The following is a 25,428-nucleotide window of genomic DNA, read 5'->3' on the forward strand; positions in this document are numbered from 1 at the left end:
ATCAATAGAACACTTGTCTGGGTGTCAGCCATAGCAATTTATCTAATACAAATGCTAAGAGAAAGGGGCTGATTTTACTTCAACAGTGGCATCCAAGTTGGAACAGATACACATGAATAGCCAAATAGGATGCACTTATGCAAATGCAGTAACTTGCAAGAAAAATCCTGATAAGACCTATGTTATCATCCTCAGAAAATATATGTCACTTTTATCACAGGTCTTCTCTCAAGTAATCATCATCCCATCTTATGTTTTGTAACTTTGTAGAAAACACAGATAAGTCCAAGAAGGAAAAACGCAAAGTGTTAGAACAGTGGTCTCAACTTGTGGGTCCCCAGATATATTGGCCTACAACTCCCAGAAATCCTAACAGCTGGTAAACTGGCTGGGATTTCAAGGAGTTGTAGGCCAAAACACTTGGGGACCCACAGGTTGAGAACCACTGTTCTAGGGCAACTAGGCTACTATCCCTTCACCGACAGGCAATACATTTTTATTTAAATAAGCTTTTTATTTAGCAAGCATGGCATGGAGTTAGACTGGATGGCTCTTGTAGTCTCTTCTAACTCTATTATTCTATGTATAGACAACATATTATTGAGATCAGTGACAAAGCTTTGGGATAATGGCTGTAGACCAAAACACCTGGGGACCTACAGGTTGAAAACCACTGTGTTAGGAGATAGCTAAGGGCTCATGTGTAAATTAAAATAGCCCACTTTTCAAAAAACCTCTTTAGTTCATCAGTACATCCCAATGTGTCAGAAGAAATATACATGGGAAACTCCAGCTCCATCCATCTTTGAAATTAGATCATTGGGGAAGGCTTGTAGCTCAGCAGGAGAGCATATGGTTGAGTGCAGGAAGCCCAAGGTTCAACTGCTTGTATCTCCTGATAGACCTAAACAACATCCCTTTTTCAAATCTTGGAGAGCTACTAGCACAGAACGTAGACAAAAATGAGATAAATGGGCCAAAAAAGTAACTTGGTAGACTGTATTTAGCTTCCTCTGATAATCTTAAGTGGCCTACTGTTTTCGAAGAGGTCTGATTCACTTGACCAAAGTGACAATCCATCCATATTACTTTTTAAAAGATATTACTTTTTCTCCAACTCACAATCATCTCCTTTCTACTCAATATGGAAGTAAGAAATTCATAACTATATGATTTTGCCACATTATGGGGCAGGAAATATATATGGATCAAGCTCAGGTATATACATTGTAGTTGTGTACTTTGGGCATGGGAGTAGGTTTCCAGTCTTCATATTCCCCCTCACAAGTTTCTAGTATGCAACCAAACTCAATACACTTTCCTTTTTAAAGTTATCTTTCTGAAGTTTTAAACATGCAAGCCCAGTGACTGGTATGCAAATATAGATTTAAACTAAAATCTGGAAAATAAGCAATGCAATTCTAGTTACAAAACCTTATCTAATTGCTGTGATGATTAAAATCAAACTTATTTTTTATTGTTTCCTGTATGATCTACTATCCTCTTGCAGGTGGCATTGGAGAATAAACCAAAAGCCAACAACAGAGGGTAAATAATACAGTAATGTAATGCACCCAAAGAAGACCTTAAGCATGTAACAGGAAACATAACTTTAATGTTTTCCTTTTTAAATTGATTTAGTCTGGGTCGGGCATTTTGTATGTTTACACAAGAAAAAGCTCATGTTGAAACAGTTACTACTCACAGCTGAATTGGCATAAATCAGAGGTTCATTGAAATAAAGTCAAATGTATTCCCTTACAGGTCAGTTGAGAATTATAAAAGACCATAGAAACCCAAAACAAAAAATTGTAAATTTTGAAAAAGGATATAAATAATAATTATGTATAATTTAATCATATTTATTATAGGAAGTCCCATTTTCACACATTTCTCTACTTTCCAAAGTCAGAGATTACTTGGGTAGGATGTATAGTTTAGATAGTATTGTTCTGTAGCTAAAAGCTCCCTGGGTGATACTGGGAAAACGACTTTGCCTTAGCCTAATATAATGTTTACAGGGTTGTTATGAAGATGAAGTATGGAATATGGATATACTCTAACCTGCCCTTCAGCATAATTCAAAGACCACATGTGTACTGTTTCTATTTTCAACTAATTCCACACTTTACCCATACACAGAAGCAATCATGTTTCCATCGCATTTCAGTAATCAGGTATAAAAACTTTGCAAGGAGAAAACTGCTAACATACACTTACTATGTTTCCCACTTAAATTTCTTTTTTGCCTTACTTTTTCTTTGTTCAGCTCAGGAGAATTGGAGAAGCTGTTTGAGAGAGCTTTCTGTGCAGGTACCTTCTCTGAGACAACCCTGAAAAACCATCCTGCTCTTTTAAAATCTAATCCAGTTCTTCTCAGGTTATCTGATTCTGCCCCCCCCCCCCCCACAAACACACCAGGGGAGCACATATATATGTGCTTATTGGGTATAATTTTTTACTTTCCTGAGAGCTTGTGAATGGCTCAGAGACCAGCAGCCAATGGTCCAGGGACTGGCAATAGTACAGAGACTACCACTTAGAGTGGGTATTCTCATCCATACAAAAATCTAGCAAAGAGAACTGTTATAATGTTCAAACATCATTTTACACTTTCAAAACTCCATTTATTAAGAGTTTCAAAAACAAATTACATCATTTTTCTACATAGTTGCCTTTTTTATGATGCATTTTTCCAAGGTTATAAAACTGTTTAATGCTATCAGAAAAAAAAAATGTTTAGTTGAGCACACAGCCACTGACGTATCACTGCTTTCACATCTCTTCCCTATTCAAGCTTCTTTAAGCAGTCCAAAAAGGTGGTAATGAGATGGCACTAAATCTGGACTATAAGCTGGGTGTTTCATTAACCTCCCACTTCAAACCAATTTTTATTTTGGCACATTGTCAAAATTGTGTACAGGTTGAATCTCCCTTATCTGGAATTTCAAACCCCAAATACTGCAACATCTAGAGTTGTGACACCTTTCTGATGGTAATAATTCTTGAAAAATATTGTATCTCTTCAGACTATGGGTATAAGATATATAAATTAAAATTATGTTCAAAACTAGGTCTTATTTTCAAGATATCTCATTATGTATTTATATGAAAATACAGATATTTTAAAATCTAATCAAAAGCCCAAATCCAAAACACTTCTGGTCCCAAGAATATTGGATGAGGGATACTCAACCCTTATCAACTTTGCCAGATACAAGTTTAGAAACTACAGACACAGTATCAATATCAAATTCAAGATAAAATCAGGTGTGATGCAGAAAATACAAAATTATCTTTCCTTCCCCAACTTTTAAAAAAAAATTAAGTGAGATGGACTCTGGAGTTTAGATAAGTAATGAGGGCTGAAGGAGGATTTATAATTTTCCCTGCTGTCATCTTCATGAGAACTGTTGCTGGATGTTCCACTTCTAAAAATTCCCTATAAAACAGAGCTATCTAGAGATGAGAGTAGAAAGGTGATTTTCATTGAGAAAATGGTGGTGCCATGACTCCTATAAAAATCACAGGATCCTGCTGCTATATACAGAAAAGTCCATTTACAAATCTTCTGAGACACATCCAGTTTGGTCCTTTGACTTGGTATTTGCGTTGTTCTTGAGTTATGGGAGCAATTGGAATACCACTTGTACACCACTACAGCTACTTGAGAAAAGCCCACATTATTCCTCTTCTCCATAAACCCACTAGCCTTGTGGTATGTGCTCCTCATATGTGGCTTGGGTTTCTCGTATTACCCTGGAACCAACAACATTGCAGCTGCTCTCATGGCTAGAGAAATACAACAGCTGCCCCATGGAACTGCAATTCTTAAAGTTTTGACTATTACTGAGGTTTTCTACAGTTATTGTAATTAGTATCATAAGAACAATACAGCTGTTAACTGGAGTCAGACAGGACGTTTTCTGTAATTAAAGGATATTACATTGTAATTGATTTGTGATGTTTACAATGTGTCAGAACAAACATGAGCAGTCTTTGAGGTTAAGTACTTTTACAATTTGTTTGTTGAAAATAAATGGCAAAGAATGATGAACACAGACACCAAAGAGTACATTCTGTTTGTTCCCTTTCCAATGACATTTTAAAAAATCCCACAGAGAAAATTAAAAATATATCCACTGACAATTTAATTACTTTCATGGATATTATTTCATTTATATTAAAATCTGACCGATAGTTTGAAACTGTTTTACCTTCACCTGCTCTTATTTAAACACTAGCCACCCCCTGCCATGCGATGCTGTGGCCCAGTCTGTGTATATGTGTTTTGTGTGTGTATATGTGTGTATGTATATTTGTGTATAAGTGTGTATATATATGTGTGTGTGTTTGCATTTATATATGTGGTTTTGCATATGCATTGTAATGTATTTTTTGGCTTTTTAAGTCTCTTCCAATGTGTTTTTCAGTGTTTTTATGAGTGATGGTCACTCATTGGCCTGATAGGTGTATGTGTCCAAATTTGGTGGCAATTCGTCCAGTGGTTTTTGAGTTATGCTAATCCCACAAATGAACATTACATTTTTATTTATATAGAGATGAACAAAGCTTAAAAACAAGCTCTTATTTAAATAAGAAAGAAACTGAACAACAAACAGATTTGGGAGGGCTTTGACAGAAATATACTTTTTCTTACATGTAAGTGCTTCTCCTATACAAAACTGATAAAAGTCTGTTTCAGGATGCCTTCTTAGTTACTTGTTTCCATAAGAATTATGTGGGGGGGGGGGGGGGGCAATCATCCATGGAGTCCATCTTTAATTCATTTTTAATCATTCCAATTCTCAGTACCAAGCTTCAGCTTCCCTTACATTCATCTTCACATTTTCCCTGTTCTATATAACTTCAACTATTCAATATGCATAATAATAAAGGGAGGTAAAGAGAGAAGGCACCATTTACAAATGGTGCCTTACTTCCACCTTTTCCAAAAAATCATGGACACATTTGCAAATTATGCCTTCGCTCTTCACCTCCCCTTCACTACCATGCATACTGAATTGCATTTCAAGGAGATATTGACTACTCATTAAATGATCCCTCAAGACTTGCTTCTGAGACCAAGTTGAACTGCAGTCAAACAACCCCAAGCCAATTCCTGCAGAGCTCACTTAGTGCAGAGATTTTACTTATGTCCCACTATGGGCCCTTCCACACAGCCATATAACCCAAAATATCAAGGCAGGAAATCCCACAATATCTGCTTTGAACTGAAATATATGGCAGTGTGGATTCAGGTAACACAGGGCCCTTCCACACAGGCCTATATCCCAGAATATCAAGGCAGAAAATCCCACAGTATCTGCTTTGAACTGGGTTATCTGAATCCACACTCAGATAATGTGACATTTTCTGCCTTGATATTCTGAGATATAGGGCTTTGTGGAAGGGCCCACAGTTCAAAGCAGATGCTGCGGGAATTCCTGCCTTGATATTCTGCGTTACATGGCTGTTTGGAAGTGGATTTTTTTTTTAAAGTATATGTTGTGTTATGCCTCTGGATTCGACCATATACCAAGACCAAATCTTGAATGGCTGATAAACTGTTTATCAAAAATGTGTCTGTAACTGAAAGGCAAATAAACTACTATTTACACTGCCAACAATACCAGATTAATTGCCAGATGAAATTCAAACTACTTCTTGTAACATGAAACAGAAGTAAAAAATTTCACATGAACATGAGCTGACATTATGGAAAGCTATTTTGTTTGTTTGTTTGCATGTGTATGTCTATATATGTATACATTTACCACACAAACTTCATTGCAGTGGTTTATTTTTCTTGCTGTCACCCAACTATATCCCACAGTAGAAATGTTTTGAATTAAGTATTGATAAATGTACTGTGGCAGAAATCTTACAATAACCTTGACAAAATTTCAAAGAGGTAGCATGCAATGCTGTACTTGAAGAGCCCTTCCACACAGCAATATAACCCAGAATATCAAGGCAGAATAACCCACAATATCTGCTTTGAACTGGGATATCTGAGTCCACATTACCATATATTCCAGTTCAAAGCAGATCATGTGGGGTTTTTATTCAGCTGTGTGGAAGGGGTCTAAGACACAACTATATTGTGTCAGAAACAAATTGAGAATACATTTATATAATGTATAGAAAAAACAACAAAGTTAAAAAATTGGCATTATACTAAATTTCCTTTGACCAGAAGCTGGCCACTTCCAAGTGCTCTGGTATTGCTGTAAGAAGGTCCTCCACTGAGCATGTGACAGGGCTCAGACTGAATTGTAGTAAGTAATCTGTGGTTTGCTCTTCTCTACACCCGCATCTTGTGGGCTCCACTTTGTAGCATCGTTTCTTAGCTCTGCATCTCATGGTGAGAGCACAGTATGTTCAAGGCTTTCCGAGTTGCCCAATCTTCTGTGTGCCCAAGGGGAGTTTCTCATCTGGGATCAACCACTGATTGAGGTTCTGGGGGCTCTTCCACACAGCCCTATATCCCAGAGTATCAAGGCAGAAAATCCCACAATATCTGCTTTGAACTGAGTTATCTGAGTCCACACTGCCATATATCCCAGTTCAAAGCAGAAAACATGGGATTTTCGACCTTGATATTCTGAGATATAGGGCTGTGTGGAAGAGCCCTGGACTCCGGCTTGCTGAGGTATTCCTGGGAATATCTCTGTAGATCTTAGGAAGCTGAAGAGGGCTCAAATATGCAAGGTGTTTCAGATTATTTTTTAAAAAAATTAAATTTTAAATATTTGAGGAATGATGCTGACTTCATAGAGATCATTAAAATATTAGTTTTTGTCTGATTTCATATTGTTAAATGCTTCTTTGTTTATCATACACTCCCTAAAATAAAAATTATCTTTATGCCAAATGAAACCTTCTGTAAAACTTGGCAAAGGATTAAGCCTGAGGGCAAAATGTTAACCCCATCATTATAATGGTGGCAGGTGAATACCACGATAAAAGGCATTTGTTTTTCATTCAGGAAGGTCATCTGTAATGAAATGGACCACAGCATGGTCAGGCTTGATTGTAGTACAAGGATCATATGAAAGCCACGGAACACATGAAAGGAATTACTGTAGACCACACATCAAACGTTTTGGCCTTTGCTTCCTTCCTCTTATCCCAGTGGCAGGAAATGCACTACATATCCCACGAGGTGGCCAAACATTTAAAAGTAGTGCCTTGTTCTAAAAATGCTCCATGTAAAGTAATTTAACACAAATAAGCAGAACACTGTTTCTCACTGCCGTTGTCTTTTACTAGTCTCGTATCTGGAGCACAATTGGAGGGGAAAGGTAAAGTATGGCAAAATGTATTTGCAGCTAACAATCCAGGTATGTGTGTATAAAAATGCTTTTGGCAACATTCTGCTTTTTCTCTCTGTGCAAATGGATATAATCTGCCTGGTAATTCTAAAAAAAGGCACCAGTTTATTTTGCTTAACAATTAATGAAAGGCAAACAAGGGGTTAAATGTATAACTGGATTAATTTTTCTGCTCTGAAAGCTAACTCTGATCTACTTTTCAGCGTTCACCAATCTACAGGACATATTCTAAATATTAACCTGATAGCCGTGTAAACTATATATATGCCTAATTCTAAAAGAAAGCGATATGTTTAGATGAGTGATCATTATCACTAGTCACAAGAAGAGCCTAACTTTTCTAAATAGACTCAGAGAGGAGGAAGAACAGGGAATGGGCTTTGCAGAAATAAGAAATAACTGGTGCTAAAAGGAGAACGGATGTAACACATTCTTTTAATTTTCTTTCTTTTTTGAATGAAATCAATTTAATTTGAAATGTAGCATTGCTTGCTAGAGACATAACACTAGGGCTTGGCTTCTAGAAACATTACCTAAATTTATCTTATTGCTAAATTGCAGCAAACAACGTCCTTCCAATTCTTCAGCAATTTCAGTCTAGTCTTACCAAATATTCATTGGGGTTGCTTCAGGTTCTGTTTGTTTAGTGGTACAATACCTCAGCCTTATCAGGTGTTGTATATATTCACCTGGAAGTACTGAGGTTGAGTTTCACTGAACATAAGCTTCATGTCTACTCTGTAGTACTTATTTTCGAATGAGAAGAAAGGCAGAACATCCATAATGTTCTTAATCAGCTGACATGGGGACAGGAATCCTTTTTCACCACGATATCAGTTTATCAAATCCATATATGGAAATTATTATAGATTTAACTATTTTTCATATATGAATGTCTCAGTTCTCAATATGAATGTCTCACATCATTTCATAATGCTTATTATAAATTTAACAAAGGGTGATGAAACTACTTTAGAAGAAGTTGTGAACATTATATCAATCATATGTGTGTGTGCATGCATATGAATGCGTCTCAGACTGAGAAACAGGTGGGATAATAATTATAACAAATATTGTTGAGCTCCCTGTATCTCTACTTTTGAAATAATTATATATTTTAAAATAATGGTGAATATGGACTAACAACAGCAATAAGAACAACAGTAGCTACCCTGCTTTTCTCTCTTGATTGAGACACAAAACAGTCCAATTATCACTTTCATAGGGGGTATGGCCACATCTGACTTTAATGCTACATACTTTCTATGTAAAAAAAAAAAGATGCCAGAGGTCTTATGGCCTCACATATTTATTGCTTTAATGGCTGAAACTCATGCATGTAAACACTTGCCTTAGAAGTGGCATATATGGTAATTCCGTATTAAATCAAATGTAAATTTAATTACTACAAACATCAATTTCTACCTACTGTTTTCAGCATTACTTTGTGATCGTAAACATTTCTGATAAAGCCAAAATAAGAGACATGTTAAGACATCCTTCCCAAAATAATTTTAGTACAACTATTACATAAGGATAGCCAAGAAGGTAACCTAGATGTTTGAATATAATTTAGAACTTTGAGACATCACAGAATTCTCTAATTGTATCGTTATAGAATTGGTCCTTTTCGTTGTTTTTATCTACTTAAACTTTATTGAGAGCTTTTAGATTCAAATTTACCACTATTGGTAGCTATTTTAAAAAATATTACACAATTTAACTGCTTCTGTAATTGAATATATAATATATTCATATTACATTTTTAAAATTTAATGGTGATTTGATGGACTGTTGGGACAAAATCTTCTTACCTAGATGAGATAGCCTTTCCAGTGATTTTGTAAAAAAATGCTTAATATCATTTTTCTACAGGAGTCTGGAGGATATATTACTTTGGATTGTTTTAAAAGATAAAGTATTATAATTCAGTTCTTGTGGGTTTTTTTCGGGCTATATGGCCATGTTCTAGAGGCATTTCTCCTGACGTTTCGCCTGCATCTATGGCAGGCACCCTCTGAGGATGCCTGCCATAGATGCAGGCGAAACGTCAGGAGAAATGCCTCTAGAACATGGCCATATAGCCCGAAAAAACCCACAAGAACTGAGTGATTCCGGCCATGAAAGCCTTCGACAATACAAAGTATTATAATTCTGGAGAACAGGATAAATATGACACTGGGCTACTTTGAAGGGTTAGCACAACTCACAATTTCTCACCATAACCCCATTTCCTCTAGCATGCATATGATTATTGGCTTTATAACCTTTATGCAAAATCATATCCCACAATTGTATGTCTTGTTGTTTTCTGCCTTCAAGTAATTATTGACATATGGTGACCTTAAGGAAAATTGTCATAGGATTTAATTTCTTGAAAAAAAAATGTTTCACAGGGAGTTTGCCCTTGTCTTCTTCTAGGACTAAGAGAATACACTAGGTTCATTTAGGAATCATTCTTGACAAAAAGGACACAGGACTGAAAACATACACCTGTCTAAAGTATAACACAGACTCTCTGGTCACTAGTGAAAAGTGTCTGTCCATGTTCTCAACATGAAAACTTATTTTACAGGGAAAAAGAGCTATCCAAGCACAGAAAAGTTCAAGAAAAACCAGAAAGCATGCTGAAAAATGAACTTCTAAAATCTGTATAGTTGAAATTAAATAAAATAACACATAGTATAGCATTGAGGCATGTCCAATGGTATTGTTAAGCTAGATTTTGGCAATGAAAGTCAATATATCCTGCTGCAGGAAGCCACAGACTGCACCAATCTTTTTATGACTGCCAAAGTCAAATGCAAAACCACATTAAATCAGTTAAACATTGGAATATACCAAAGAAATGTTTGAATACTGGTTTTCTGCCAGCTGTTTTTCTTCACGTTGCCAAAGGAGACTGGTCTTAATTTATCAGTAAGGATTATTTGTATCAAAGAATTCACCATTAAACGATAGGTTCTTTCTTAATTCTGCACTATCTAGTATAAAAGGTATACGATTCTTTTATATATATATATATATATATATATATATATATATATATATATATATATATATACACACACACACACACACACACACACACACACACACACATATACATACACACACACATTTGTAATTAGCTGATCTCTGCAAATGTAATGGATAATTGGTTAGTAAAACTCTGCCTGTCAGTCATCTAACTCTTGAATGATGGAGTACATGAGCCCAATTTAGCCTGTACCGGTATTGGATTGGACTAGATCATACAGCCTCAGAGAAAATGAGATTTCCTTGAAGAAATCCAGAAAGGTTTGTATGCTAAATAGCTTTGAACTTAAAAAAAGGGAAGTGAGGTATTTTGTTTCCAGTCCACTTATTATATAAGGAAAATTGTAAGGATACATAAGGGAAGGGTTTGGTACTTTGAAACCATGCTGGATATTTAAAATATATATTGTTATCTATCATCTGGTGCAAAAATACAATAAGCAGTTTCCAAACACTATGCTTCCATGAAGAGATTACATGAAGTCACCGATGGATCCTAATTTATTTATTTATTTATTATTTAAACTTATATGCCGCCACTCCCCTGGGGCTCGGAGCGGCTTACAAGAATAGCTAAAATCTAACAAAGTTTAAAAGCAATTTAAAACAATTTAAAAACAACAGTTTTTGGATGTTTGCTTCCTGATTCTCCATCACTCTTCTCCTCTCTAGGGCCCCTTCCACACAGCTGTATAAAATCCTACATTATCTGCTTTTAACTGGGTTATATGGCAGTGTAGACTCAAATAACACAATTCAAAGCAGATATTGTGGATTATCTCCCTTGATATTCTGGGTATATGGCTATGTGGAAGGGCCCTGGGTCAGTGATGTTTTGTACTTCAATTCCAAATGTTAGTACTTCGGCTCCCACAATTCCAAACAGCTAGGATTTCTGAGAGCTGAAGTCCAAAACACCTGGAGGACCAAAGGTTGGGAACCACTGCTCTAGCTGATTCTCAGACAGTGATGGAAAACTCTAAATATTTGTTAGTCTTGCATGGGGAGGAGAAAACCATTTATTTATTTTTATTTTATTCACTGAGTGTATAATATCCCATTTTCCCCCAAATGGAATTTGAGGTAACTTACAATAATTGAAAAAGGTAACACTAAAATGTTAATGTGCATAAGTTGAAGATGAATTAGCATCACTGGTATTAGAAATATGCTATACACACAAGGGAAGGGCACAACTCTTCTTCTTTGACAAGAAACATGGACTTCAAATCTTTTTTCTCCTAGCAAAACACTTTAAGTTTTGTGAATAAACTTTATAACTAAATTCAAATAAAAAACAACTTGCAGCCAAACTGAAATTCAACCCAAAAGAAAATTTAGCAGCTTAATAATTTCATACTTTTGCTGCTCTCCTTCAAATTTTAGTTTGAGTCTCCTATCAGGTATCTTTTGGTCCAAGAAGGTATCAGAAGATGCAAGTCAGATGTTCAAAACTGCTTGGCATCCAGTACTCCAAACCATTGCTGAAGGCAACTACTTCCTTTGTTTGTTCTTTACACAAATTTGCCTGTGGTATGATCAGCTTTACTGCAGTTACACACTTTCAATTCCACTCTAGTGACCCTATTCTAAATTAGCAAAATGTACTGAAGTCTAAGAACTCCATACCGGTTGTTTTTCTTTTTGGAAAAGAAATTATCTATAGAAAGAATGTTGAAGACGTATAATAAACTCATCATATTTTATACAAGGGTCAAGTGAAATGAAAACAGACAGGTAAGCATAATGATATGTGGGGATACATAAAGATCCTTTATAATCATTTTGATTCCTTTGTTAAGATATCCAAGACCAATATCCAAGTACTAAAAACCATACATGAACACTTTTTGAGACATTTTAATATGTCAATCCAAACTCCAATGTATCCTGGGGTAATGAAATGCCCTTTAACAAAGCCACATTTGTAGTATCAGAAGGACATTTAAATTGATTTCCCTAGATCTGTTTTTACAAACTACCAGACTTTTCCTACCAAAAGATGCATAAAAGCAACAATCTCCCTCCAAAAAGGGGCAAAAAATGTAAAGATTTTTTGGAAGCATTTACATCCTGGTCATTTTTTGTTTATAAAAACAAAACTATAAACAGTAAGTAGAATAAATGCAGAATTATTGTTTAATATTGTGTAAATTCTACCAAAATATGACCTAAAAATGGTGGGGAATTTTGTCTCACAACAACTGGAATACAACTAAGGGTTTACTCCTCATTAAATTAATAAAATGTTTTTTGATAAATCCTCATCAACAGAATCCATATGGTAAAAATGCATTTTTAAATAAGGTAAGTGGCAATAAAGAGGCTGGCTATGAAATGTGCAATGATTTTATGGAACAATTTGAAAAAGGAAGACAGGAGGAGAGAAAGAAAGAAAGGCAACACCCATTTTTACAAAGTACTTCAAGAGCTGTGGTAAAAATTTGTCATAGATAAAACCTTGTGAAGGACATCAGAGAAGCCACAAGTATTTATGGAATGAACCACAAGCTGTATACAGAAGTTAACAAATGTCTCATTACAACCAGGATATGGTTCTCTTAGTAACAGAAGCATAGTCTTCACATTATATTCAACTTAAAATTCCACCATAATTAAAAGACAGAAAATAATCTGTTTCAGATATTACTGGAAAATACTTTCCAAACAAACAAAACATCTGTGGAAACCAAATACAATGTAAATTATATTTACTCACACACCATTAATAAAAAAAGAAAGGGGGGGGGGGTAACAGTAAATTTTGTGAAGCTTTTCTCAATTTTACAGTTACACTGTTTACCACAACCAAGGCTTTCATATGTCACTTCTAAACATATATGGCAGCAAAGTATACTTGAAATGATTGTTCAAAAACATATTCTTGAATCCAGCTGGAAGTACATATGGGACAGACATTTTGTGGAAAGTCGAGGATTTGCATAAATTCAATGTTATTATATGCTCAAGGACCAACTAGAAAGACATCTCATCATAGGTAAAATGAATACCAGAGTATCATACTGTTATGGTTCAAAGAGAATCATTTAGTGGATTGCAGACTTCATCAAAACACTTCATCAAAACCAGTCAAAGTGTACAAAATTGTGTGGCACCAAGAGGATTCCAACAATGAGACCTACATATTTTTCCTTTTTTTTCTGTCAAATATTTATGGTCCCTGACTTGTTATACTGATGAAATTCAACATCAATGTGGAGACTGCTCTGTTAGGAGCATCTTAGGAATTCATGTTAACTATAATAACCACGGAGCTGTCCCAAGTAATATTTGTTGCCATCCATGCTGCAAGACACACTTTGAACCAGGTTTTCTGTTCTGAGCAAGATGAACCTGATCTAGGTTAGGAGGAACTTTCTGTAGCTCCATTGTCATTGACTGACCACTGCCCAATTACTAGGACTCAACATTCTTTTGGGGGGAGGGGGGATTAAATGGATCTGTTTCAGGGGATGCATGGATCTAGATCAGGCATAGTGAGGACACAAGAAAGAGGGCTTTCTTAGTGGCTACTTCCACCCTGTGGAGTGGCCTTCTATGGACAGCGAGGCTGCTATCCCTTCACCAACAGACAAATACATTTTTATTTAAATAAGCATTTTATTTAAGCAAGCATGGCAGTGATTTAGACAGGATGGTCCTTGTGGTCTCTTCTAACTCTATTATTCTATGTATGAGCGACCTACTATTGAGATTAGTGAGAAAGCTTTAGTATAATTTTTTTTCCAATCCTATTTCAATTATTTAGTGAAGTTAAGAATCTGGTTCCCTAAAACTTGCTCTTATTTTACGTAATGCTATTTTCTAAGCAAACAAACAAACCCAAAAACTGGAAGTCTACACCTCAACTGCACCCCATGCAAAGGTTTTTATTTGGTCCCATAAAACAATGTCTTGGTCTGATCCCATAACATAGTGTGTTGGCCGTGTTGTCTTAAAAGGAAACCCAAGCAAAGGCACAATGAGCACAATTTGGTTAGTTGGTTTTAATTATCAAACTGCCACTGGGTTGCCACACAAATTTGATAATGTGAGATTAGATCTGCTCCCTCCCTCCTGACTTTCAGGAAACTACTAAAGACCTGGCTCTGGAATGTGGCATTCGAGGACTGAATCTATAACCTCCGTCCACAAGGAAGGAGGATGATGAACTGTGACTATGACTATGACTATGACTGTGACTGTATTGACGACTTGGCTTGGGTAATTGTGATGATGATGTTTTTATTGTACTTTATTGTACTATTTTAATCTGTAATGATGTCGCACTCTGTTGTACGTATATATTATTGTATTTGCATATATGTTGTAAACCGATCTGAGTCGCTCGTTTGAGGTGAGAAGGCCGGTATAGAAAACTTCCAAATAATAATAATAATATTAATTTTCTTATGAGACTCTTCTCTGACTTCCTTTACTTTTGTAAGTAAGGCAAGCATTAAGTAGGATAGGGTCATTTCTTTCATAGGACTTTAGTTTCTAGTGTACTGTGATAGTGCCTATATTGTATTTTTGGCCCCAGGGTGAAGGTTTCTTTGTCTACCTGAGCTTTTAGATATGTGACATTTTAATCTTTAATCACCATTTTTATTCAGTTACTGATATTTAACTTTAATTTATTGTGTATTTATTCTATGTTGATCTAAAACACATCTTCATAAACTGCTGTAAGAGTTCTTTTTGTAAATAAATAATGTTCAATTAGACATTATTTTTTATTTTTTATTTTTAAAAGTCATGTAGATGTGCATTTACATGCAAATTCACCTCCTGTGTCTTGCATTCAGTGCAAGGAAATCCAATAGAAGGAGTCATTATTGTCTTTTCTGCTGGGAAAATGTATCCTGATGAAAAATTAGCGGCCAAAATGTACATGATTATCGTATCAAAGTGGGTCTGCTTAGCATTGTGGGTTAATAGACCATAACAATTACGTATTACATAAAGTCTCACCCAATCTGACTTTTTTCTACAGGAATGTGATATAAAGCAAGCAATAAGGTAGCTCCAAATGTTATAGCTTTCACATACACAGAAGTTTTTTGCACAAGAAAACAACCAATTTTCTTTAACATTTCCAAATTTTCTGATGAAAATATGTCATAGATGTTTGCTCAAAACCCTACAAATTTTGAAATACCCAGCCTATTCAATTTTTGTCAATATTCTCTCTCACCAAAGTTCCCAGGTTCTCTACCATTTACTTTTCTTTTATATGTTAGTAGGCTAAATAATCATTCTACTGTATAAGTTCATCTAAATTTTTTTAGACAATTGCACCACATTCCCATGAAACCACTTCAAAGAATACGTTTCCCCTTGGATTTTTTGATATGGAATTGAGAAGCAAATCTTCCTTTAAAAGTGCACTAAATAAAAACGTCTCCTTCCTCTTCAGAGCAAAGAAGCATGTACCATTCTAGAAATTCCGATACTTGATTGAAAGTAAAACCTGTCATTTTCAAAGCTGTAAAGTGTTTTACTGCTGGGAAAAGATTTTGATGTTTGCAACTTACTTCTCTTGAAGTATACTTTTTTTAAAAAAAAGCAAGGAAAGAAAAGAAAGAAGAAAGAAATATTGCCACATCTGAGAAACAGACCAACAGGAAGCATAATACACTTGTTCATCTGTATTTCTGTGACTTTTCTCACTTGGTATTATTTGCAACTTTACTTTCATGTTTCTCAGCAGTGCCAACTCTACTAAGGATCATATATTATTTTTATCATGTTGATTACATATGTTCTCCAGTTTTTCTCCCTACACATGATTAGTGTGGTTTGTACGAAGTCAGTGACACAATCCAGAGCACGACATTCATACAAAAAATGTGTTTACTGTGAAACTTTGCCTTAGAAGTTTGCTTTCTTTCACAGCTTTGATCCACATGACATCAGCAGCCCAGCATTTTGAATGTCTGCTAACCATTTAACATTATGAAAATCACTTTCACACTATGTAGCTACCGAGAGAAATGATCTTTACAAAAAAGATGTCTTTTGTAACTGAATTTTTACAGGCAAGGAAAGGCCATTCAGATCATATTCCCAGGGGTGTAACAACTTAATGACTATTTAATTTGTGATTAAAAATATTTGCTGTGTATCTTTTTGACTGAAGTATCCAAACTTGAAAATAAAATGACCAAACCCAACCAAAATACATTAACCAAGATCTAAGTTGTATGTATCACTCTCATATTAATTATATGAAGACAAAAAACCATGTCATTGTTGAAAGAATCTGTATACTGCCCATGGTAAGTCAGCTTTTTGTATATTTAATTTAATGTTTGTAAAAAAAGTCTATTTACAAAGACACCAATGATCATGCCTTAAATTCATATTGACTAAATTGTACAAATACAGCCTACGTATACTATTGTGTGTATCTATATCTATATATCTCTATCTATCTATTTTTCTATCTATATCTCTTTGAAAACACCACTGCATTTGTACATTTATTTATTTATATTCCACCTTTCTCACCCCGAAGGGGACACAGGGCGGAGCAACATATATATGGGGCAAACATACAATGCCAGAAACATAAATAAACTATAAACATACATAAGTATTAACATTAGTTATCCCACATTAAATCAACTGTTTAAAACCATCTCAAATCATCTGTATGAACTTCAGTCGGCAGGGTAAAGTTTCCTAATGTTGCCTTATTGCACTTCCTCAAAGCTTGATTTCACAACCAAATTTTTACCACCTTTTTGAAGGACAGGAGGGAGGGGGATGATCTAATCTCGCTGGGGAGGGACTTTCATAGCCAAGGGGCAATCACTGAGAAGGCCCTTCCTGTCATCCCTGCTAATTGCACCTGTGACAGTGGCGGGACTGAGAGAAGGGCCTCCCTGGAAGATACGAATGTTTGTGGTGGTTCATAGAGGGAGATGCGTTCGGACTGATAGAATGGGCCGAGGCCGTACAAGGCTTTATAGGCCAAAGCCAGCACTCTGAATTGTGCTCACAAGTGGGGAAAATTAATGCAATCCCAATCCTAAATTATGATTGTCATAACACTGATTACATGAGATTGTCTTCTCCTAAAGACTTAAAAAAATACTTACTGATAAATGTCTTTCCTCAACACAACTCTACTCAGAGGATTGTCAGCCTGAGGTGCCATCGATACAGAACCAATTTTAAGTACCAAAGTATCTTCCTTGTCTGTCTTACTATCTGCAATTGAAATGAGAGAGAGAAAAAAAATCTGGATTATATTTATGCACATGTACAAAGACAGGCATATTATCTGGCAATTACAAATACCTAGATATCACTGAGAAGACCTCTGAGTTGAGCAACTAGGCTTATTCAATTGATAAAAATGAAGCAATACTACCTGAAGATGGCATCTAACCCATATTTACAAACAATTAGTGTAGCTATCACTGAGTAAGTTACCAGCCCCTGAATTATAGAGGAAAACATCAAGGAGTGTGTTTGTTATTATGGAGAGAGGAGAGACAGAGAGACAGAGAGAGAGAGAGAGAGAGAGAGAGAGAGAGAGAGAATGGGTTTAGCTGGTTAACACGCTGCTTTTCTTAACAACCCTTCCCTGTGAAAATAACAGCATGCTGATTTTGTCATGCTGCACAATTATTTGTAACACAAAGAGATAAATATTAAAATTTATCACACTAGTTAGGCTATCAAGTCTGACATTCTATGGTATTCTGGTAGTGTGGCAATTAATACAGCACCCCTGTTTCAAAACACCAAAAGGGAAAGTGTAACAATGACCTGGATCCTAATTAATGCTCAAATGGTGGAAGCATCTTCTTAATGGAATTCCATTCTTTAGATCAGTGGTTCCCAACCTTTAATCCTCCAAGTATTTTGGACTTCAGTTCTCACCATTCCTAACAACTGGTAAACTGGCTGGGATTTCTGGGAGGTGATGCTGGGAGTTGAGTTGGAAACCACTGCTTTGGATGGTTCCATCCATGCTGGATAGACAGCAATTCCTGCTGATTCCCCTTCCCCTCCATAGTTACTTTCACACCTGAACAAATAATCCAGAGGCTGTTGAATAATGGAACAGTGCCCGTAAAATGGAAATTATCTCCTTTATGAAGATGATCTCTCTTCTAGATTGGAGTCCCTGAAACTGATGGCAGCTCAACCATTTAAGAAAAAGTGTATTGTATCCAACCCAATCTATTTCAATGGATGAAAAGCAATTTTAGTACTAACTAGTGAATGTTTGGAATTATGACAGAAACAATATAAAGGCATGTATATCCATGGGCACGAATGTCCTGAAAGATTATGCATGTGTATCCATGGGCACTAATGTTTGCCTATCTTTCTACTGTTTGATATACCACATAGAAATCAAGAAGTGAACACTGAGTGTAGAAATGAAATTGGCATTCTATATTCTTTAACAGTTCTTTCTCCCCATGAAGGATTTCATTATATTTTAGGAGATGACAACGACATCTGATATATACATACAGGCAGGCCTAGTGTTCTCTACAAGTCAATGCTTTGAGGATGTACTTAAGCTTTCCATTCCCCTTCTCCATCTGTGGCCACCCAGTGAGACTTCCCAGACAATTGTTTTGAAAGCTAAGCTTTTAGCTACAGATGCTAAGAATGTGGTGAGTGCTAAGTACTTTGCTAAATAACACACTGCTTGATGTGGAAAGAGCAAACAAACTTCACATTCAGCTCAGAAGAATCATGTAAGAGAAAGAGTGTGCGTGTGCGTAAACCAGCTTTTCCACACCACAGAGTCCCATCTTGGATAAATCTAACAACTAAATTGAGGCCATGATCAATGACCTAGACACACTGCTTTAATGGGATACAAATAATTCCATAAAATACTTACAGAACACACTAAACATTAAGAAGAATCTTATCTCTTATTGGAGTCAAATATGAAAGATTTGGCTAAACAGAATAATGTTTATTCAAAGGGAAGAGAACAAGCATTTTCAACTTAGCAATACATACGTAGTTGTTTAAATTTAGTTTTCATGTAAATTTCATTGATTCAATTATCATACTTTATTATTATTTATTTAATATTTACAGTATTTATATACCACCTTTCTCACCCCTGGGGGGACTCAAAGCAGGGTAAATTTAAGGATAAATGTAAAGGTTTTCCCCTGACATTAAGTCCAGTCGTGTCCAACTCTGGGGGTTGGTGCTCATTTCCATTTTTAAGACGAAGAGCTAGCGTTGTCCGTAGACACCTCCAAGGTCATGTGGCCAGCATGACTTCATGGAGTGCTGTTACCTTCCCACTGGAGTGGTACCTATTGATCTGCTCACATTTCATGTTTTCGAACTGCTAGGTTAGCAGAAGCTGGGCCTAACAGTGGGAGCTCACGCCGCTCCCGGGATTCGAACCTGTGACCTCTTGGTCAGCAAGTTCGGAAGCTCAGCGCTTTAACCCACTGCGCCACCGGGGATCATACTTTAGGTAGGAGTAATAGTTGAATTTAGACCATGCCTTTTTCAGTTGCAAATACTATGGTAGATATTTAAGCCAGTTTTGAAATGTTAAAAAACAGTGTGTTCATAGTTAACATTTCTAAATAATCAAACCTAGCTTCTTGTGAATGCCCAAATGAACCTTGGCACTTTTGTGTGTGTTTATATATTTTATGCTGGGAAAGATGTTAAAGACAAACTTAAAAGCAGTGTTGTTGTTCCTTTTTAAAAAAAATGTGCAGGGTATTCATATGGAACATTTCCAAATCATCAAACTCAGCTTTTGACTAATGCTCACTTTAACTTCTAGTGCTTTTTATGGATGTTTATAAGCATTGTACTGGGAAAGATGTGAAAGCCAGCCTCAAAGGCAGTTGTTATTTTTTTTTAAAAAACATACAAACTATTTATAGGTAACATTTCTAAATCAACAAACCCAGTTTCTTATTAATGGTCCCTTAACTCCTAGTGTTTTTGTGGATGCCTATATGCATTGTACTGGGTTTTATGATTGTTGTGATCTCAAAGGAGTTTTGATACCAAATCATCCACACTGGAAACTTGATACTGTCTCTCATTTATAAGTTGACTTTTAAACCAAGTTTACCGAAAAAATGTAGCTCTAAACATCTTACTAGAATCATATTTTTACCTATAATCATACAGAATATCAAGGAGCACAGCACCAAAGATGTACCAGCACTCTAATCTTTCCTACAAAACAATAATTGCTTTGTAGGAGTTGGAAGAGTCCTCGTGGGCCATCCAATCCAACCCTCTGGCAAGAAGCAGGAAAATCACATTCAAAGCACCCCTGACAGATGACCATCCAGCCTCTGCTTAAAAGCCTCCAAAGAAGGAACCTCCACCACGCTCTGGGGCAGAGAGTTCCACTGCTGAACAGCTCTCACAGTTACCAAGTTCTTCCTCATGTTCAGGTGGAATCTCCTTTCCTGTAATTTGATGTCATTGTTCTACATCCTAGTCTCCAGAGCTGCAGAAAACAAAGTCCTTCCTATGACTTCCCCTCACATATTTATACATGGCCATCATGTCTCCTCTCAGCCTTCTCTTCTGCAGGCTAAACATGGCTCTTTAATAATAAAATGACTTTCAGTGAACAGTATTAACATTCAAATTAATGGGATACTGAAAATTCATTAAAATATCTTGAAAATCTTTGAAAGGGATATCCCTCTTCTAAAACACAAATTCCTGCAGTATACGGTTCAACAAAAGACAAAATGATTAATGGACAAAACAAAAACAGAACAATGGTGACTTTGATATAATAAAACTTTTTACTCACTCAAGAATTCTGACATTATCATAATAAAATTGTACCTTCTACATTCTGCTGCCTTTCGTCCATCTTGGGGAAAAATATTCTGATTACTCCAGTATTGATATAAATAAGTGGCAAGTTGCGAGATGTGAGAATGTGTGTCCTCAAGGGCTGTCCCGGTGATTTTCTTTTCTCTTTTTGACTTTGTGGACGTTTTGCTTGAAAAATACTTGCAATTGCATTGAGAAAAGGAAAGCAAAGCACCACATCGAATGCCTGAGCTGAAAGAAGAATCTCGTGAAGGAAATGAGGAGAACCATCAGTGAAACTTTCTGATAATTTGTGCAAAGTTCTTCTTTCATTTCTTGAAATCAGTTTGTGACGGACATTTTTAGTAACTGCTTTTGTGTAAGTCAGTGAGAGGAACCCATGCTGTTGGTGAGAACCATCCAAAAGTTTTGCAGTAGCCTATACAAAAAAAAAAAAATATCGCCAGAAATTAGTATCCCAAATTCACTGAATAATATTATGAAACACTTATCAATTAATTCTTTAATCAATATTCCTCCCTCCATCTTTACTGGAGATCAGAATTAAAAAACTTTGGTAACTTTGTGTGGAATGATAAACACCATGGCTCCTTACAGAATTAAGTGGCCATTTTCAAAGTAATAAATCAGTGCATTCTTCTTTATCATTAACACATCATGATTGATTTAGTTATATTCTGAATGAAATTCTTATGTAAATATAACTATTGTTTTTAATTCTGGAAGTCGAGATCTATAGAATTTTGGTAAGTTGAAACATTAGTATATTAGCTTAATTAGGGTTAGAATGGAATACTTGAATAAGTATCAGCAATAATCTTTTATGTTCTTGATTGCAAAACAAATCAAACAGAACAGAACTTCCAGTAACATAAAATTAAGCTTACCTGGTTGGGTTCCTTATCAACTACTGGATCTATCCATTCAATATTTTCCATGCAAACCCTCCTCAACTGAATATCTGGCTCTTACACTTCTTGCTTAGAGTAAGGGGAACATAAGAAGGGGCAAGTCTACACTTTTTTTCCCGTGTCAGGAGTGACTTGAGAAACTGCAAGTCGCTTTTGGTGTGAGAGAATTGGCCGTCTGCAAGGACGTTGCCCAGGGGATGCCCAGATGTTTTGATGTTCTACCATCCTTGTAGGAGGCTTCTCTAATGTCCCCGCATGGGGAGATGGAGCTGACAGAGGGAGCTCATCCGCGCTCTCCCTGGATTCGAGCCTGTAACCAGCATTTATTGACCACCTCATATATTTACCGATTTGAAGTGGATTTTAATTAGGTGGCCAGAGATATACAGCACTTCAATAAACATTGTATAACCAGAGACACTTGTTACTTTCTCTCAATCTCAACAAAGTAAGGTGTTTAAACTAGATACTCTCACCAAGTTGAGATTTCTCTTGTAAATTAATGAATGTTTTCAAACAGCAATCGTGGTAAGTGATATGATGTCTATCTCAAACCTCAATACATAAATGATATGCTCAAATCTGAGATATGGGCCTTTTCAGATATCTACAAAGCAAAATTCAGTTTTCTTGATTAGAAAAAACACCAAAAACTTTAATAATTCAGCTGTTTCGAAGCATGAGCGAGTTTTAAAACCTTTCTTTAGAAAAGAGAAAAAAATCACTAAGATGCTGAAAGCCAAAAATCTGACGTCTGTAACAGATGACGTACATATGCAATGACTTCATAAGATTAGCTTTTGCTACCCATAAAATATATTTCAGAGGGCACTGAAGGATGAGAACATAGTGGCTCTTTCAGTGTGTCCAAATGTGGATTCACATATATGTTTATGTATCGCTATGAGGCAAGTCTTATCTTTTTTCTTATCTCTTTTATGAGGTTTGTAGTCTTCATACTAGCAAAGCTGGAGGTGAGCTTTAAGTGATCACCACATCATGCTGCCAAGCCTGGAGAAAATGTCTGGAGCACTGAAAACATGTTCACTATACTGTGAACCTTCAGTTAGTCCTAATAGGTTCATAATAAAGGTTACCATGGACCTGTTAAAGTTCTTGAATTTCAGCAATATGTTTGATGTTATGATGACAAAACCCCAACCTAGTGATTCCAAATATTTTAGCTCCATATATGATTAGTTTTAAATATTCAGATATTTCCTTTTAGTATTGGAAGATAATATTCTGAACACAAATAGTCAGACAAATATTCTTCCACTGCTACTTTGATCCATACTTTTCAATTGTTATTTTTAGAAACCACTGGGAAATGGAATATATTAGGCTTTTGCATGAACACAGGCATCATCAAACTTCAGTATTATTTGCTAATGGAAGTTCTGTATTAAACATATTGCATTGATTTCTTACAGAAGGAAAGAAGCCAGAGAAGTTACTGAAAGGGTCCTGCTTGCTGACGGGTCGAACCAACAAGGTACGTCTGTTCAGCTTGTCAGTACAGGAAAGGAAGACACCTCCACATTTCCCCAGAGACCAAGAGTCTTCCCCAAAGCTTGAAGTGGCACAGGCAAAAAAAGCAAAGGAAAAAAAATACAAGCCGTAAGAGTGAAAAAAATCAGACATTTTACAAAAAAATCAGTTGGATTCTGCCACAACAGGTTTCAGCGTGCAACAAACCTGTGTGTCCTTCATCTCTAATATCACATTTCAAATGAATCAGAAAAGAAAATCATGAACGCCAAAATATTTCCCAGTTTTATTATTTTGGAGCTGCAACTCAATTGATTTTTTTAAGATCACAGATTAAAATAGAGCAACACTATCCATGTGAAACATGTGCATAACTTGATTTGTTTTTAATTACAAAACAATTAGAATGGAGGTTGACTGCAAGAATTAAGGAACTTAAAAACTACACACTATCACATTGAAGCAAACCCCCCCCTTAACGTCCACAGAAACAAATTCACCTATAAGAAAGTATCATGGTGATTTATAAACATAATTCTTGCGATCCTTCTCCATTCTATATGAAAACTAATTTTAATGTTTAGGATTTTAGGAAAGTTATTTGGTTAAATGTCTTATTCCACTACAGAAATCTCACCACAAGCTTTTCTTTGCATTGAAGAAACACGCCTTCAAAAAATCCAGATTCCCAGCCTTCTCCTGGTCTGGAAAATACAATGTTCACCTTATCTGTCCTCTGTAGTTGCTCAGGTTTTCATACATTTCAAGCACATGAAAACTAGATTTTGAGAATTTTAAAATGCACAGAATTTGCATTCTAACTTGCACCTAATATATAGAGTTACACTACTTTATTTTGTAATATTTTTTTCAATGAAAGAAATAACACAACACTTTCTTAATTGGAATTCAGTCCACTGTACAGAAAATATCTGTACTTAATTTGTATGCAAGGGGAATATATTAATATTTAGACTATTGCAAATAGTCTACTAAGTATTATTAATATATTCAATGGCGTTCCCTGAAGGAAAAAACAGGCAGAATTAGAACCACAGATCTAAGACATGACTTGTTTTAAGAGCAGGATCTCATTAAGTAATCTTGGAATAATTCTACAGATGCACTCAACATCAGAAATTGTTCAAAATGAAATTTTAAAAAGATTGCCAAAATTCATTTCAGCAATTATGCTGTTGTAGCCCAACATATGTCACAATTACACTAATTCACCTTTATGGTCACTCCACCATTCTAACAACTAAAAGTGCTTTCCCAAACCTACTTTTAAGCCCAACAGAAGAACTGCTGAGGTGCTAAACAAGGGCAGTGGGTGATGGGGTATCCATCTCTCTCCTGGTAGTGGGGTGCAATACAAGATCAGCTGCAACAAAACCCCTTTCACCACCTGTTGGCAGCATCCTCCACTAGTGGGGGAAGGCTGGATCTGTCATTGCTCACCATGCCTCTCCTCAGTACCTTAAAATGAGAGGCTGTATAGATTAAAACGTAGGCTTGAAGGTTAGCAGTGGGAGATGTAGCAATGGAAAGATAATTATATTCTTATAGCTACATTTCTTGATGTAGAATCTCGGCAGACTGGGGCTACAAAAGAAAGTCAATTAGGTGGGAAGGTGCAGGAAGTGAGTGAGGGAAAGTGAAAATGTAAAACCTGAGCAAAATGGTATTAATCTGTATGCCCTTCCTTACTCTTCACAGCTAATAGATGAGCTGCTATTATGACACAGTGACCTAAACATGATACCTGATGAAAAAAAGGGATGTGACATTTTAAAATAATGACAAATAAGGCAGCTAGAGTACAG

General features: G+C 36.0%; 1 protein-coding gene across 3 annotated transcripts in view; it reads right to left on the minus strand.

The window, feature by feature from the left end:
* Positions 1-25,428, minus strand: part of VPS13B (vacuolar protein sorting 13 homolog B) — a 382,845-nt gene that overhangs the window by 156,334 nt on the left and 201,083 nt on the right. For 2 of the 3 annotated variants that reach the window (XM_060775658.2, XM_067467339.1), the window contains exons 28-30: positions 23,543-23,684; positions 21,210-21,618; positions 17,483-17,594 (exon numbers count right to left, since the gene is read on the minus strand). In XM_060775658.2, the coding sequence (XP_060631641.2) occupies positions 17,483-17,594; positions 21,210-21,618; positions 23,543-23,684 (663 nt within the window). Of the gene's footprint in view, positions 1-17,482; positions 17,595-21,209; positions 21,619-23,542; positions 23,685-24,239; positions 24,307-25,428 lie in introns of all 3 variants that reach the window. The other variant, XM_067467340.1, reaches the window with a different exon arrangement.

Source organism: Anolis sagrei, chromosome 4 (assembly GCF_037176765.1).
Source record: "Anolis sagrei isolate rAnoSag1 chromosome 4, rAnoSag1.mat, whole genome shotgun sequence".
Taxonomy (NCBI): domain Eukaryota; kingdom Metazoa; phylum Chordata; class Lepidosauria; order Squamata; family Dactyloidae; genus Anolis; species Anolis sagrei.